The sequence below is a fragment of the Macrotis lagotis genome, chromosome 1 (assembly GCF_037893015.1).
Source record: "Macrotis lagotis isolate mMagLag1 chromosome 1, bilby.v1.9.chrom.fasta, whole genome shotgun sequence".
Classification (NCBI taxonomy): domain Eukaryota; kingdom Metazoa; phylum Chordata; class Mammalia; order Peramelemorphia; family Peramelidae; genus Macrotis; species Macrotis lagotis.
The window spans coordinates 411753921-411768097 of record NC_133658.1 but is presented as its reverse complement, the minus strand read 5'-3'; the positions used below and the strand labels follow the sequence as shown (position 1 = coordinate 411768097).

At 36.3% G+C, this 14177-nt stretch overlaps 1 protein-coding gene and 1 long non-coding RNA gene across 6 annotated transcripts in view; one reads left to right on the top strand and one right to left on the bottom strand.

Moving 5' to 3' along the window:
- The window catches only part of ANKHD1 (ankyrin repeat and KH domain containing 1), a 129900-nt gene extending 120095 nt beyond the window's left edge, over positions 1-9805 (top strand). For 4 of the 5 annotated variants that reach the window (XM_074212822.1, XM_074212819.1, XM_074212818.1 and 1 more), the window contains 6 exons: positions 135-1744; positions 5640-5816; positions 7202-7453; positions 7838-8013; positions 8894-9058; positions 9307-9805. In XM_074212822.1, the coding sequence (XP_074068923.1) occupies positions 135-1744; positions 5640-5816; positions 7202-7453; positions 7838-8013; positions 8894-9058; positions 9307-9366 (2440 nt within the window). In that variant the 3' untranslated portion in view covers positions 9367-9805. The remainder of the gene's footprint in view (positions 1-134; positions 1745-5639; positions 5817-7201; positions 7454-7837; positions 8014-8893; positions 9059-9306) is intronic. The other variant, XM_074212820.1, reaches the window with a different exon arrangement.
- On the bottom strand, positions 7171-13293 carry LOC141506260 (uncharacterized). Its single transcript, XR_012473801.1, has 2 exons — positions 12455-13293; positions 7171-9935 (listed from the first exon to the last, which is right to left on the bottom strand). It is a non-coding gene; the product is annotated as an uncharacterized LOC141506260 (long non-coding RNA).
- Positions 13294-14177: the final 884 nt, after the last annotated feature.

The window sequence follows — 14177 nt, the reverse complement described above, 5'->3', positions numbered from 1 at the left end:
AAAAAAAAAAGACAACTAACTCTTGGGAGATTTTTATACAAATTAAGGAATTTTTTGACTATCAGGAGAATTATAACTAATAGTGAACTTTAATGACTAACATTTTTCTGTTTATTTTGTCTTTAAAATTGCAGAGGTGGCACAGAGTCAACAAGGTATGCGGTTCAGCTTATTAATGCTCTTATTCAAGATCCTGCTAAAGAGCTAGAAGATTTAATTCCTAAAAATCATATCAGAACCCCTGCCAGCACCAAATCAATCCATGCAAATTTTTCATCTGGAGTAGGTACTACAGCTGCTTCAAACAAAAATGCATTTCCATTGGGTGCTCCAGCTCTTGTAACTTCACAGGCAACAACACTATCCACTTTTCAGCCCACCAATAAACTGAATAAGAACGTTCCAGCAAATGTACGTTCTTCTTTCCCAGTTTCTCTTCCTTTAGCTTATTCCCATCCTCATTTTGCCTTGTTGGCTGCCCAAACTATGCAACAGATCCGGCATCCTCGCTTACCTATGGCCCAGTTTGGAGGAACCTTTTCACCCTCTCCTAATACATGGGGACCATTCCCAGTAAGACCAGTTAACCCTGGAAGCACCAATAGTTCTCCAAAGCATAACAGTGCAGGTCGCCTACCTAATCAAAATGGAAATATTTTACAGTCAGAGTCTACTGGACTATCTGCTGCCAGCTGTCCTATCACTGTGTCTTCTGTAGTTGCTACCAACCAACCTCTGTGTGTTACTAATAGCCGGACTCCTTCATCAGTCAGAAAGCAGTTGTTTGCCTGTGTTCCTAAAACAAGTACCATGGCAACAGTGATCTCTACTGTGACAAGCACCTGTAGTTCTCTGCCTTCTGTTTCCTCTGCACCTATCAGCAGTGGACAAGTTCCCACAGCATTTCTGCCCTCTAGTGCTCCACAAACACAACTTTCTGCACATAAAACAGACTCTTTCTCTGCTATATCAACTCCCAAAGAGAAGGTGTCCACGCCAGACCAACCTGTGGGAAACCTGTGTACCCCATCTTCAGTTGCAAATAATTGTAGTATCTCTTCCAGCAACAACCAGGGAGCCCTAGAAACCCACTCTTCTAGTAGTCCTGCTCCTCTCAGTAACACACAGGAGGAGGTACTGCCAACAAATATATCCGATTTAAGTCCTATGTCATTGCCTTTTGCATCTAACTCAGAGCCTGCCCCATTAAGCTTAGCATCTCCTCGATCAGTTGCTGCTGATAATCAGGACACCAGTAATTTACCTCAGTTAGCTGTACCAGCACCTCGAGTTTCTCACCGAATGCAGCCTAGAGGTTCTTTTTATTCAGTAGTACCCAATGCAACTGTACATCAGGATCCGCAGTCTATTTTTGTTACAAACCCAGTTCCTTTAACACCACCTCAAGGTCCACCAGCTGCGGTGCAGCTATCCTCAGCCATGAGCATTATGAACAGTTCTCAGATGCACATTAATCCAGCAAATAAGTCTTTGCCACCTACATTTGGTCCAGCCACACTCTTCAATCACTTTAGTAGTCTTTTTGATAGTAACCAGGTGCCAGCTAATCAGGGTTGGGGTGACTGCCCACTGTCTTCACGAGCTGCCACAGATCCATCTTTCACTGTTCAGTCAACTTTCCTGGGTAACTCCGTTCTTGGACACTTAGAAAATGTGCATCCTGATAACTCCAAGGCACCTGGATTCAGACCACCTTCCCAGCGAGTTTCTACTAGTCCAGTTGGTAAGTTAACTAGCAGCTAAATCATCTCTGCTCAGCTTTGGTCAAACAGCTCATTCCATGTGTGTGTTTGTGTGTGTTTAAAGGGAATTTTATTTTTTTAAGAAATATTTTATTTTTCCAACTACATGCAATGGTAGTTTTTACCAGTCTTTTTTTTTTTGCAAGGCTATGAGTTTTATAATTTTTTCCCCTTCCTGCCCCCAACAGAAAGCACTCTGATATAAGCTTTATTTACATTTGTAACCATGCTAAACATAGATTGAAATTGAACATGTTGTGAGAGAAGAATCAGATCCAAATGGAACATTAGAGATACAAAATTATATAATGCATAAGACAGCTTTTAAAAATTGAAGATAATAAACTTTGGTCTTCATTTTAAACACCACTTTCTCTTAATATGGATGGTATTTTTCATCACAAGTCCCTTAAACTTGCCTTTGATTATTGTGCTGCTGAAATGATTATTATGGTTGATTATTGCACAATGTTGTTGCTAGTTATGTATAATGTTCTTCTGGTTCTTCAACTCATATTTTTTTAGATCATTGATGTCCCAACATTTTAGCTCTTCTGGGCCATGTCACCCAATAAAAACTTGTCAAGAACCATGTAACCTGGTCTGTGATGTTGCATTTGCCTTCCTTCATTTTTTTTTTATTTTGCAACCCAGGCCACATGAATGGGCTTTGAGAGCCTCATGCAACATAACTGCTTTGGGTGATTTTGACACTTTATGTTTTTCCTGCCTCTTTAGCAGTAAGTTGTGCTTTGTTGCCTGATATTTCCCCATAGTTGTATAAAATGACAGTTTTGATAAAGGACTTTTGGAAAACCATAGGGAAAATTCACAACTTTTAAACATTTTCTTACTCTCTGAAAATTCACCCTTGGAATAAAAAAGTGTCAGTTGTTTGGGATTTCTGAATCATAGCCTACTTCACAGCTGTCCAACCTTACTTTTAAAAGTTTTTATTGAAATAACAGACAAGATATTTTGATTTGCCATTTTAGTGAGAACTCTGCAGTTACTAAAGCATTTAATAAATCCACAGGGGGCTGCATAAAATCCTGCAGCATTTTGGACAGCCCTGGACTATATAATTTTTTTATTTTTGTTATCATCCCATTGTAGGGGGGCATTCTTGGTAAATATACTTGAGGGCTTTGCCCTTTCCTTCTCCATCTCATTTTATAGATGAGGAACTTAGGCAGACAGGTTATGTAACTTGTCCAGGCTCACAGTAAGTATAGCATTTGAGACCACATTTGAATTCAAATCTTCCTGACTCTAGGCCCCTTGCTCTATCCACTAAGCCACCTAGCTGCCCTTGTTTATTTGTTCGGTGTTTTTAAAAGGTTTAATATGGTATACTATTGTTTCTATTGGCTTAGAAACCAACTATTGAAACATGAAAAAATTTGAATTATAATACTAATTCAAATTTTGAACTTATTTGAGGAAACATTATATTTATCAGACTCTGAACCAAAATAAAATATACTGGAAATGAGAGTGGTACTTTAGATATGTAACATGCTGAAAAATAATTGAAGCTGGGTAATATAATTTAGAGTTGAAATTATTGGGTAAAAATACAATTGAAGGATTGTTTATACTGTAATCTGCTGCCTTTTTCCTAATTGGCCATATTATTTAAACTATTTAAACCATGTGTTGATGGTCTAGTTGTTCAAATGAATCTGTTGGTATGGCATTAAATATACTGTACAACTACATTAAATATATAGTACAATAGGACCTAAAAAATACATAACTCCTTCAAAAGTCCCAAAAGACTTATCTTAGTCAGAGATAAAGCTATTTAGATTTTATTTTGTTAGAAAAAGAGATTTTGGAGTACTCTTGAAAGGGCATGGGAGGGGTGGCTAGGTGGCACAATGGATAAAGCACCGGCCCTGGAGTCAGGAGTACCTGAGTTCACATCAGGCCTCAGACACTTAATAATTACCTAGCTGTGTGGCCTTGGGCAAGTCACTTAACCCCATTGCCTGGCCAAAAAAAAAAAGGCATGGGAGCAGAAAACCAGGTAATTTAGGGCCCCATTCCCAGTGCTGTGCTCATTAAAATAGTTTCAGGTGGTTTAATATAAATGCCACTGGATCTTGGGGGTCAAGAAACATGAGTTTGAATCCTGACTCTGACACTAGCAACTTGTGAAAGGTAAATCACATCATGTCTCAGTTTTCTCATTTATAAAATGAAAATAATAATTGCACTGCCTGTTTTACATTGTTATGAAAAAAAGTTCATCAACTTTTAAAGTGCTGTACAGCTATGAATACACAATTAAAATTGTAGCCTTTTATGACCTCCAGAGTGATGAAAAGTAAAGCCTGCACCTGCCTGGTATGTTTATTTGTGGATTCTTTATTTTCATGAATTGCAATTTAGGGAATCTCTTATTTTTGATTTTAAAGCAGTTTTTAGAAATATAAAGAAAGTATATAGTTAGAAAGCAATTGGCAGGGAGAAAGATTGAAGGGAAACTCTGGCCTCCAAAAGAAAACTAAGACACCCTGTTTAGTTTTTGATTTTAAAGCAGCTTTTAGAAATATAAAGAGAGTATATAGTTAGAAAGCAGGAGGCGGGGGAAAGATTGAAGGGAAACTCTGGCCTCCAAACTAAGGCAGCCTGTTTAGGTGAATTTTTTGGTAATTTACAAATTTATGACAAGCTACCTTTTTATTTATTTTTTAGTGGTTTTTTTTTTGCAAGGCAATGGGGTTAAGTGGCTTGCTCAAGGCCACACACCTAGGTAATTATTATGTGTCTGAGTCTGGATTTGAACTCAGGTACTCCTGACTCTAGGGCAGGTGCTCTTTCCACTATGCCACCTAGCCACCCCTGATAAAGCTACCTTTTTAAAAAATGAACTTAGTTATTTTGAACCTTTTTACCAGTTCCTTAGTAGAACTCCTAGAATAGGTAATGAAATACAAGACTATCAAAATTCACTGTAGGACATTGTTTGGAAAAAAGATTTTGAGTTTGTTTACCACTTGTAAATTTTACTATCATAAATAACCTATTCCACATCTACTTGGTTAATGGCATCTTTCTTCATCATTGAACTCTTCAAGAACATTAGTAGTCTTAAGTACTCATTTCTCACAGGACACATTTCTTTTAGGTAAAGAGCTATATTCTTTAATTTTTCTTCAAAACTTAGGAGTTCCATCAGATATTGAAATTGATGCCATCTAATCACAAGTTCTCCTAGGCACCGGCCTTAAACTCATAACAGCTTAGCTCTAGAGAAGGAAAATATGTCAGAGACCAACTACAGACCAACTCTCCAACTCTTATTATTTCTATAGATGAGGAATCTGAGGGTCAAGGAAGTGAATGCACATGGTCACAATAAGCATTAGAAACAGGATTTGAACCTAGATTGTGATATCAGAGCCAGTGATCTTTCTATTGTACTCTTCTGCCTCTCATGATCATCACCATATTTTCCCTTTCAGAGACAGTTACATAAATTAATCAAGATCATTAATGTTATTCTCAAATAATCATTCTTTCCTGATGTGTGTATAAGTAAGTAAATAAGCTTCATCATGGGCTATTATCATGTCACAGCCAGTGTTTGCAGTTATGTGCATTTTTTCATTCTCTTATGTACAGCCTCAGTTGACCCTTTGGAAGCACATAAGTCTATATGTATATATAGAGTGAGTTTTTATTAAGTATTTATTGAATTGAAGGATTTTTAGCTATTTCAAGAAATTTTTTCCTTTCATATTCTTTGTTTTATAAATCCTTGAATTAACAACAGAAACTCTTGTCTCTTCTTTTCCTAAAAGAAAATTAAAGCTTTGGGTTTGAAAATCTCAGCTAAATATATTTCTTGGCCATGCTTTCTTTCAGGATTACCATCCATTGATCCATCTGGCAGTTCCCCATCTTCTTCCTCAGCTCCTCTGACAAGTTTTTCCAACATACAAGGAACACGGGTTTTTCTACAAGGTCCAGCACCTGTTGGAACTCCAAGTTTCAACAGACAGCATTTTTCACCCCATCCTTGGACAAGTGCTTCAAATTCATGTAGGAATTTGGGGGGAATGATTATGAAAGTTTATTAATTAAGTTATTGACCATTTCAAAGAGTTTTTTTAAGATTTAAGAAACCATGAGACTCATCGGCATCCAAAGTTATAATAATCTTTGATAATCTTTGGTCACTGTGCTCTTTTATTGATACAGTAAGCAGCATGGAAAATGGTCAAAGTAGCTGTCCATAGTAGTATACACCTAGAATCCTTGCTACCAATGAGGCGGAGACTGATGGATCATTTTGTCTCAGAAGTTCTATCATGTACTAAGTTTGACACTACATATGGTGAATCTTCTGGAATTGGGAGTGGGGTGAGGCTATCACGTTGCTTAAGACTATCTGAGTCAAGTCAGAAATGAAGCAGGTAAAAAACTCCCTTGCTAATCAGAATGATACTGGGCCTGTAAGCAGAGCAGCCCATTATATTTATAGTCTAGGGTGAGATAGAGAGATAAGTCTTGGGAAAAAAAATGTTCAAACTAGTTTCAAATCTTGAAATATTTTTATTGACTTTATGCTGAGTAGGACAAGAATCAGAGGTACAAAGGACCTTTTGCATTTCACCACTTTGAATAATTTGTTGAATTTGACCAGAAGCTACAAATTGTGATACTGCCATGATCTGTTTTTACACTTAAGAAAGTTGCATACATTTGATTCTTTTTTTTTACATATTGCTAAAAAAGACTTATATTTAAATCCCTACAAATATAATGAATCATAAGGTAGATAGTCAATTATTTAATTTCCATTTTTGATAGTGAATAAACTTAACACTGGAAAAATGACCATCTTGTTATAGTTCAATAACCAAGCAGTCAGTTGAAACTCATAATTCTTTTCCAAAATTTATCCTTATTTTTAAAATTTAATCATTTTCAGTCCTTATAATCCAGGGCATGGATGAGTCAGTCTTTAGGTCTGAAAGAAGCAGTAATACTTTTTCTATTTTTGCCTTCATTTCATCAATCTAGGACATTTTTGTGCCAGATTTTCAATATTCATTGAGTTCTACTCAGAATTATAGAGTCTAAAACTTGTCAGAATCTTGGTTTTAGAAACTAATTTTCTACCTTTAAAAGGTTGTTGTAGGCAAAGAACATTGATAACCTTTTTGATAATGCAACTTCTCCTTATTTAACATACTAAATTGTCTTAGAAAACAGTCCATTTCTGGGAACTATACCCATAAAGATTTTATAATTTGAATTTCTTTAAGCATATAGTTCCTTCAAAAACCCTGGTTCATATCTCCACCACAATAAGATATCAGAGTAGGACTTCGGTGCAAGAATTCTCCACCTGAGTTTCTCAGATATTTAATATAAGTAGTATTTATATGTAATAAAACAATAGAGAAATATTTTGCCACCAGGTGACTCTCCTATTCCATCTGTTTCCTCGGGATCATCTTCACCCCTTTCAGCTACTTCTGCACCGCCAACATTGGGCCAGCCAAAAGGAGGCAACCCCAGTCAGGATAGAAAGGTACCTCCCCCGATTGGAACAGAGAGACTTGCCCGGATTCGACAGGGAGGTTCTGTTACACCAACGCCTCTGGGAACTAATTTCACAGCACCTGTTGGACATAGTGGTATCTGGTCCTTTGGCGTCAATAGTGTGTCAGGTAAGATTGTCCTGTCTTCTGAAGAGGGAATGGCTCAAGTAGGGCTTTTAAGGCAGTACTTTATATCTGAAATGTTTCTTAGGGTGAGTATTACAAGCACAAAGCACTATAAGTAATTAAAAATATATTTCTTTTTCCCATGAGCTATTCTAACCCAGATAGTAGCTACCTTGGAGTCCCTAAGACTATCAGTGTATATCACTGAAGACATCTTTTAAAGAGACCTCATGGCAATCACTGGAAAATGTTTGTTATTCAGAGAAGTTTCCTCAGGGTTCTCACTTGACAAACTAGTCCAGCTGCTGACATAGACCAGGAGTTCTTTTTGCTAAGAAAAATCTGATCAAATTAAGTAACACATAGCCCATTTCTAATTCTTTCCAGAAGGCCTTTCTGGTTGGTCACAACCTGTGATGGGGAATCATCCACTACATCAGCAGCTTTCAGACCCAGGCACCTTTTCCCAGCACCAGCCGATGGAAAGAGATGATTCAGGAATGGTGGCTCCCTCTAACATTTTCCATCAGCCTATGGCAAGCAGTTTTGTGGATTTTTCTAAAGTAAGGATATAAAATTTCCTAAATAGGGAATTGTCCATGTAGACCTTTTAAAAATCCTAACAATTTTAAGGGTGATTATTTTTGTTTTTGAATATTAAATATCCCTTTCTCTGGAATCTGTATAAGCTCAAATCTTTGTTGGTCATTTTGCTTCTTTGTCTTAACAAATGAAGGGCTTAAATAAATGCTAGTTGACTGTATTACTAATAGTAGCCTCTATTAAAAGATTATTCTCAGGGATTATGATAATGATAAAGAACACAGATCTTCAAACTAGAATACCTGAATTCAGATTTTGGCTCTGCTACTTACTCCCGTTGTGACTTTAAGCTAAATCAGCTTAGCCTCTTAGCATCATTTTCCTTTATCTGTAAATGAGGTTGCTCTAGATCAGGTATGTCCAACTCTTGGCCCTTGGGATGTATGTGACCCTCAAAGCACATTTATAGGACTATCACAGACCAGCTTTTAATCCTTAACAAACATGGCCCTTGACAAGTTTTTGTTGGGTGATGTGGTGCAGAAGAGCTAAAAGATTGGACACCCTTGATCTCAATCATTTCATACTAAAGATTCTTTCTAATTCTATTGTCTTTTGACCTCAAATTTTTCAAATTTACATAGTATTTTTCCCATAGTTAATCCTATGAGATAGATTATGCACATTTCAGGTGATGAGTTTATTTTGATTCTCAATAGGTTTATCTTTTTTCTCTTCCTAAGACTTCTATTTACACATGTTATTTGGTGCAAATAGATAGCATCTCTTTTTTTTACTACAGAGTCTTTGGACTACTTTATGCTTTGAAAAGGATTTCAAAGGCATAATCTGATAATTTATAATTAAATTCATGATTATAGCTATTTCCTTTCTGTGTAGGGCCTGCCAATTTCCATGTATGGAGGTACCATAATACCCTCACATCCTCAGCTTGCTGATGGTCCAGGTGGCCCCCTGTTTAATGGACTTCATAACCCAGATCCTGCTTGGAACCCTATGATAAAAGTTGTTCAAAACTCAACAGAATGTACTGATGCTCAGCAGGTAAAAGAAATTTAACTCTTTCTCTTACCTTTCAGATTTTTTTCATGTTCACTTTTGACTGTAAATACAAATCCTCAGCACTATAAATCATTTCTATCATCTTACTACTTTAGTCTCAATCTACTATTACTGTGCTTTAATATTGTAGGTTTTTTCCCTTGGTAGAAATTATTGCCATTAAACTTGTATTTTGTTTTGTAAATATGTAATGTTCCTAACTGGAAGTTATGATTTTTCCCCCTTTTCAGATTTGGCCTGGCACGTGGGCACCTCATATTGGAAACATGCATCTCAAATATGTCAACTAAGTTAGAAGGTCTTTTTTCTTTAGCCTTGTTTGGGAAACCTATGACCTTGGAAGAACTCTGGGGATTTTTTTTAATGTGCCTAACTAAGCAATTTTCTGTGTGGGCTTTAACAATGGAAACTTGATTGCCCATTGTATAAGAACAAATTGATTTCCTTTCCAACTGATTTTGTTCTTCAGTTAGTTTAGCCATTTTGAACTTAAAATCAGATGAACTTAGTGCTTTTGGCTAAACAGTACTGAATGCTACTTGTCTGCAAAAGAGAACTAGATGATTACATGATTTCAACCTTTTAGGGTGGTAAATACATGTATAATTGTTTACATACTTAAAAGGAAAAAAAGTTGAGTAAATTTCATGTCGTATAGTGGCTCTACTTTATGTAGCCTGTATTAATGTGAAATATTTACCTGAATATTCAATAAAAAGATGAACAGTATTTGGAAGTTGGTTGTGATTCTTTCATTGTTTGCATATTGCATATTCATTGTTACCTGAATGCTTTCACTATAGGAACAGAACTCCTTGGTAAATCCCCTAAAGATCACTCAACAGATGTATTTTGGAATCTGAAAAGGAAGAAGTCTCTGTTAATTAATTTTTCAACTTGTTCATTCTACTTAGTAATTCAATCTTTGTGAGTTATAAATATTGTGGCCTTTTCATTTAGTGAAAGCACAAACTGTGGCATTAGAACTTTATCAGGTGGGGCGGCTAGGTGGCTCAGCAGATAGAGTACCGGCCCTGGAGTCAGGAGTACCTGAGTTCAAATTTGGCCTCAGACACTGCTGTGTGGCCTTGAGCAAGCCACTTAACCCCATTACCTTGCAAAAACCTAAAAAAAAAAAAACTATCAGTATACCATTTGGTACAGTCACCATTGTTAGATTTGTCCAAAAAAAAGCATTTTTTTTTTTTTTTTTTTTTTTTTTAGATTTTTGTAAGGCAAATGGGGTTAAGTGGCTTGCCTAAGGCCACACAACTAGGTAATTATTAAGTGTCTGAGGCGGCATTTGAACCCAGGTACTCCTGACTCCAGGGCCGGTGCTTTATCCACTATGGTGCTTTATCCACTACGCCACCTAGCTGCCCCCCAAAAAAAGCTAGATTTTGAATCAAATGATATTGCCCAGTTTCAGGCTCAATTAGAATTGTGAACATCAAGTTATTTACTTGTGCCCTAACTTTATCAAGGGTAATAGATTTATTTGTATTGATTTTTCTCACATGTGAGGCAGAACACAGTGGTCATATAAATCTTGAATAACCGGTTACTCTAAAGGGCAATTGTTTAGTGGGAGTAGACCATGGGCATATTAGTACCCCTGTCTTATAGTGTGAAAATATACAAAGCAAGAGGTACTACCAAGAATTTGATGCAACAATATGGCAAAGTACTAAATTATACAATTGTGTACTTATATTTAGAGAGTACCAGAAAATCATTTGGAACTTAGAAGTCCTACTTAGATCAACAGGATTCAAAGGGAGGGAGGAACAGGAGAGAATGAGATAGGACTGGAGGAAATTTAATTTTAAAAGATGATGAGCCTTTAAAAGATTCTCTTGTGCCCTTTGAATACTGAAACTGGAGACTAAAATCTGGTTGACTTAAAACCATGTGGTTTTCACTGTGTTAGTCTGAAACACTTCCGAGTATGAACACATGAACACATAGCCATTCTTTATACCATACAAAATTAACAGCATATGTCTAATATTAAACATGGCTCTTCACTTTTTAGACCAGAATGCTATGATACTCCAGCCAACATGCAGAAGTTTTTACTGTATTTAAAAAATAGAACATTATTATTTTTCAGAATTTGCCAAGAAATACAGTTACTGCCTCTTCGATAATTTTTTAGTTAGAATATGTTGGTTAAAGTTGTCAGATTTCTTTAGCTGACAATCTCTTTGGAATTCATAATGTAATGATACCTTGTTACCTATTTCCATTGCTCTAAATTGCTATTTTTGAAAAAAAAGCACCTCATAATTAATGAAGAAAGTTATACAACTTCAGATGAGAAAACTAGCAAGTAATAACATAAGTGAATTGTATGCAATAATAATAATAAAAGTGATGTAGCATAAATATTACAAGAAGCTATTTGGTAAGCCACCTGACATACTTTCCTGACTCTTAGGTGTAATTATGGAAAAGTTTTAAGAGATAAGATATTCAAAACTAAAAGAGCTTAATTTCATTTATCAAGGCTACCTGTTTTCTGTTGAATCTAGTCCTCAATTTCAACACCTCCCAACATATACACTGTCCCTACCCCCCCTACTGTCTTACTAATTTTAACATGTATAAGAATAAACTAATCTTTTTTCTTAATGTGCAAATACACTATCCCTTCTTGATAGCACATCTGGGATGAATATACATGGTTACAGAATTAATGGAAATATTCAGGGATTATACAGTGAAATATTTTTATAATTAGAATTTCCTTTTAATTATGACTTGAAAGAAAAGAAAGGTTATTGTGAGGCATGGATTAAGATAGAGATTTGGACAAAAACATCCCTGTGGTACTTACTGAAGATACTTTAGGCAATTTAAAAATTTAACACATTACAGTAAAAATTCATCAAAAGGAAGGCATTCTTTTTTATTTTTTAATATTATATAAATATTTTGTTTTCTAATTATATGTAGTAGTTATTTCTACCAGTCATTTTGTGGTTAGGTTTCGAATTTTACAGGTTTTTCTCCCACCCTCCTTTCTCTTTCCCATCCCCCCCCACAGAAGGCAATCTGATAATCTCTACATTGTTTCCATGCTATACATTAATCAAAATTGAATGTGTTGAGGACATTATTTTATGTTAAAGATTTTCAAACCCTCTTACTTAAAACAAAATTGCCTCACAAAAGAATTCAGTTTGTAGCAAGACATTTGTAATATCTACTGGCATATTGGTGTTTGCCTTTTCATAAAAGTCTTTCCTTTAATACTGGTACAAATAGAAAGTACCATTTGGCTAAGCAAGTAGAAGGTAAAGGTAATGGGGGTGCTACAAACTAAAAGTTAAGAAATTTCATATCCTAAAGCAGCTCTTTCATCCATTCACTCACCTAAAAGCCAAGGTCCCTGTTAAAGCATATCATCTGCCATCGAAACTACCACTCCTTCCTAGGTAAATCAATGAGAAACTTTTCAGAAGTGCTGCATGCCAAGGACTATTCTGTCAGTGCCAGCTGGAAAAGGGAGGAGCCAGTCATTCTACAGTTCCCATCCAAACAGAAAAAGTGGGTGTGTTTAGGATTGATTGTGACCTTACTTCACTCTGTGAAGACCTTTGGACTGTGAGGTGTGCTAAGGCAACAAAATACTTGAACATCTAGTACTTAAATTCATCCTAGGCATCATGAAAAATATAGCTGTAACTTAGTTCCATAATAGACCTGTCTGGGTTTTAGTCACTTTAGTCATCTTTACTTCTCAACTGCCCAAAGAGATGGTCACCACCAATTACTTTTTTTTTTAGGTTTTTTTGCAAGGCAAATGGTTAAGTGGCTTGCCCAAGGCCACACAGCTAGGTAATTAGTAAGTGTCTGAGGCTGGATTTGAACCCAGGTACTCCTGACTCCAGGGGGTGCTTTATCCACTATGCCACCTAGCCGCCCCATAAATTTGAATCAGTTCTTTGCATATTTTTATTTAGGTTTTTACAAGGCAAATTGAGTTAAGTGGCTTGCCCAAGGCCACACAGCTAAGTAATTACTAAGTGTCTGAGGTCATATTTGAACTCAGGTCCTCCTGACTCCAGGGCCAGTGCTCTATCCACTCTGCCACCTAGCAGCCTCCACTCTGCCACCTAGCAGCCTACTTTTTTTTTAATAAGTATTTTGTTTTTCAATTATATACAATAGTAGTTTCTACCTATCAGTTTTTAATGTTTTGAATTTTACAATTTTCCCCCCATGCTCCCTTCCCTTCTCCCAACCCCCACAGAAGGCAGTCTGATATTGTTTACATTGTTTCCATGCTATACATTGATCAAAATTGAATGTATTAAGAGAAAAATATCCTTGAAGAAAACTTTTTTTTTTTTTAAATGAAGGTAATAGTCTTTGGTCTTTGTTTAAACTTCCACAGTTCCTTCTCTGGATACAGATGGTATTCTCCATCGAAGATACCCTAAAATTGTCCCTGATTGTTGCACTGATGGAATGAGCAAGTTCATTAAGGTTGATCATCACCTCCATGTTGCTGTTCCAGTTTTACAATCCCATAATCACTTTTTTTTTTAGGTTTTTACAAGGCAAATGGGGTTAAGTGGCTTGCCCAAGGCCACACAGCTAGGTAATTATTAAGTGTCTGAGGCCGGATCATCAACATTTCTTAAGAAAATTTTTGCTTTGCTACAGGAGGAAGCACTTTTTCTCTTGGTCAATACCCAATTGTTTTTCTTTTTACTTTGGTGGGAGTTGTAGGAAGAAGGAAGGATTATATTGGAAAATGACCAAAGTATAAAAAAAGGGCATCAGAAAATTTTTAGATAATAAAATTTGAGGGTTGAGGGAATAACTTTGAAGAAATTAATTGGAAACTGAGGCTTATTACTGTATTATGATCTCTTTGACCCTTCAGTTCTTCTGCTACATTAGAAAGAGGATAGGACAAATGATGAATGCTGAGGTCAATTGGGTCAGTTCTCGCCTTATCTAAAATCCTTTGCTGTTTTTGAGTCGTTAAAATAAAGACTCAGGGAGCAGCTAGGTGGCACAGTGGATAGAGCACCGGCCTTGGAGTCAGGAGTACCTGGGTCCAAATCCGGTCTCAAGACACTTAATG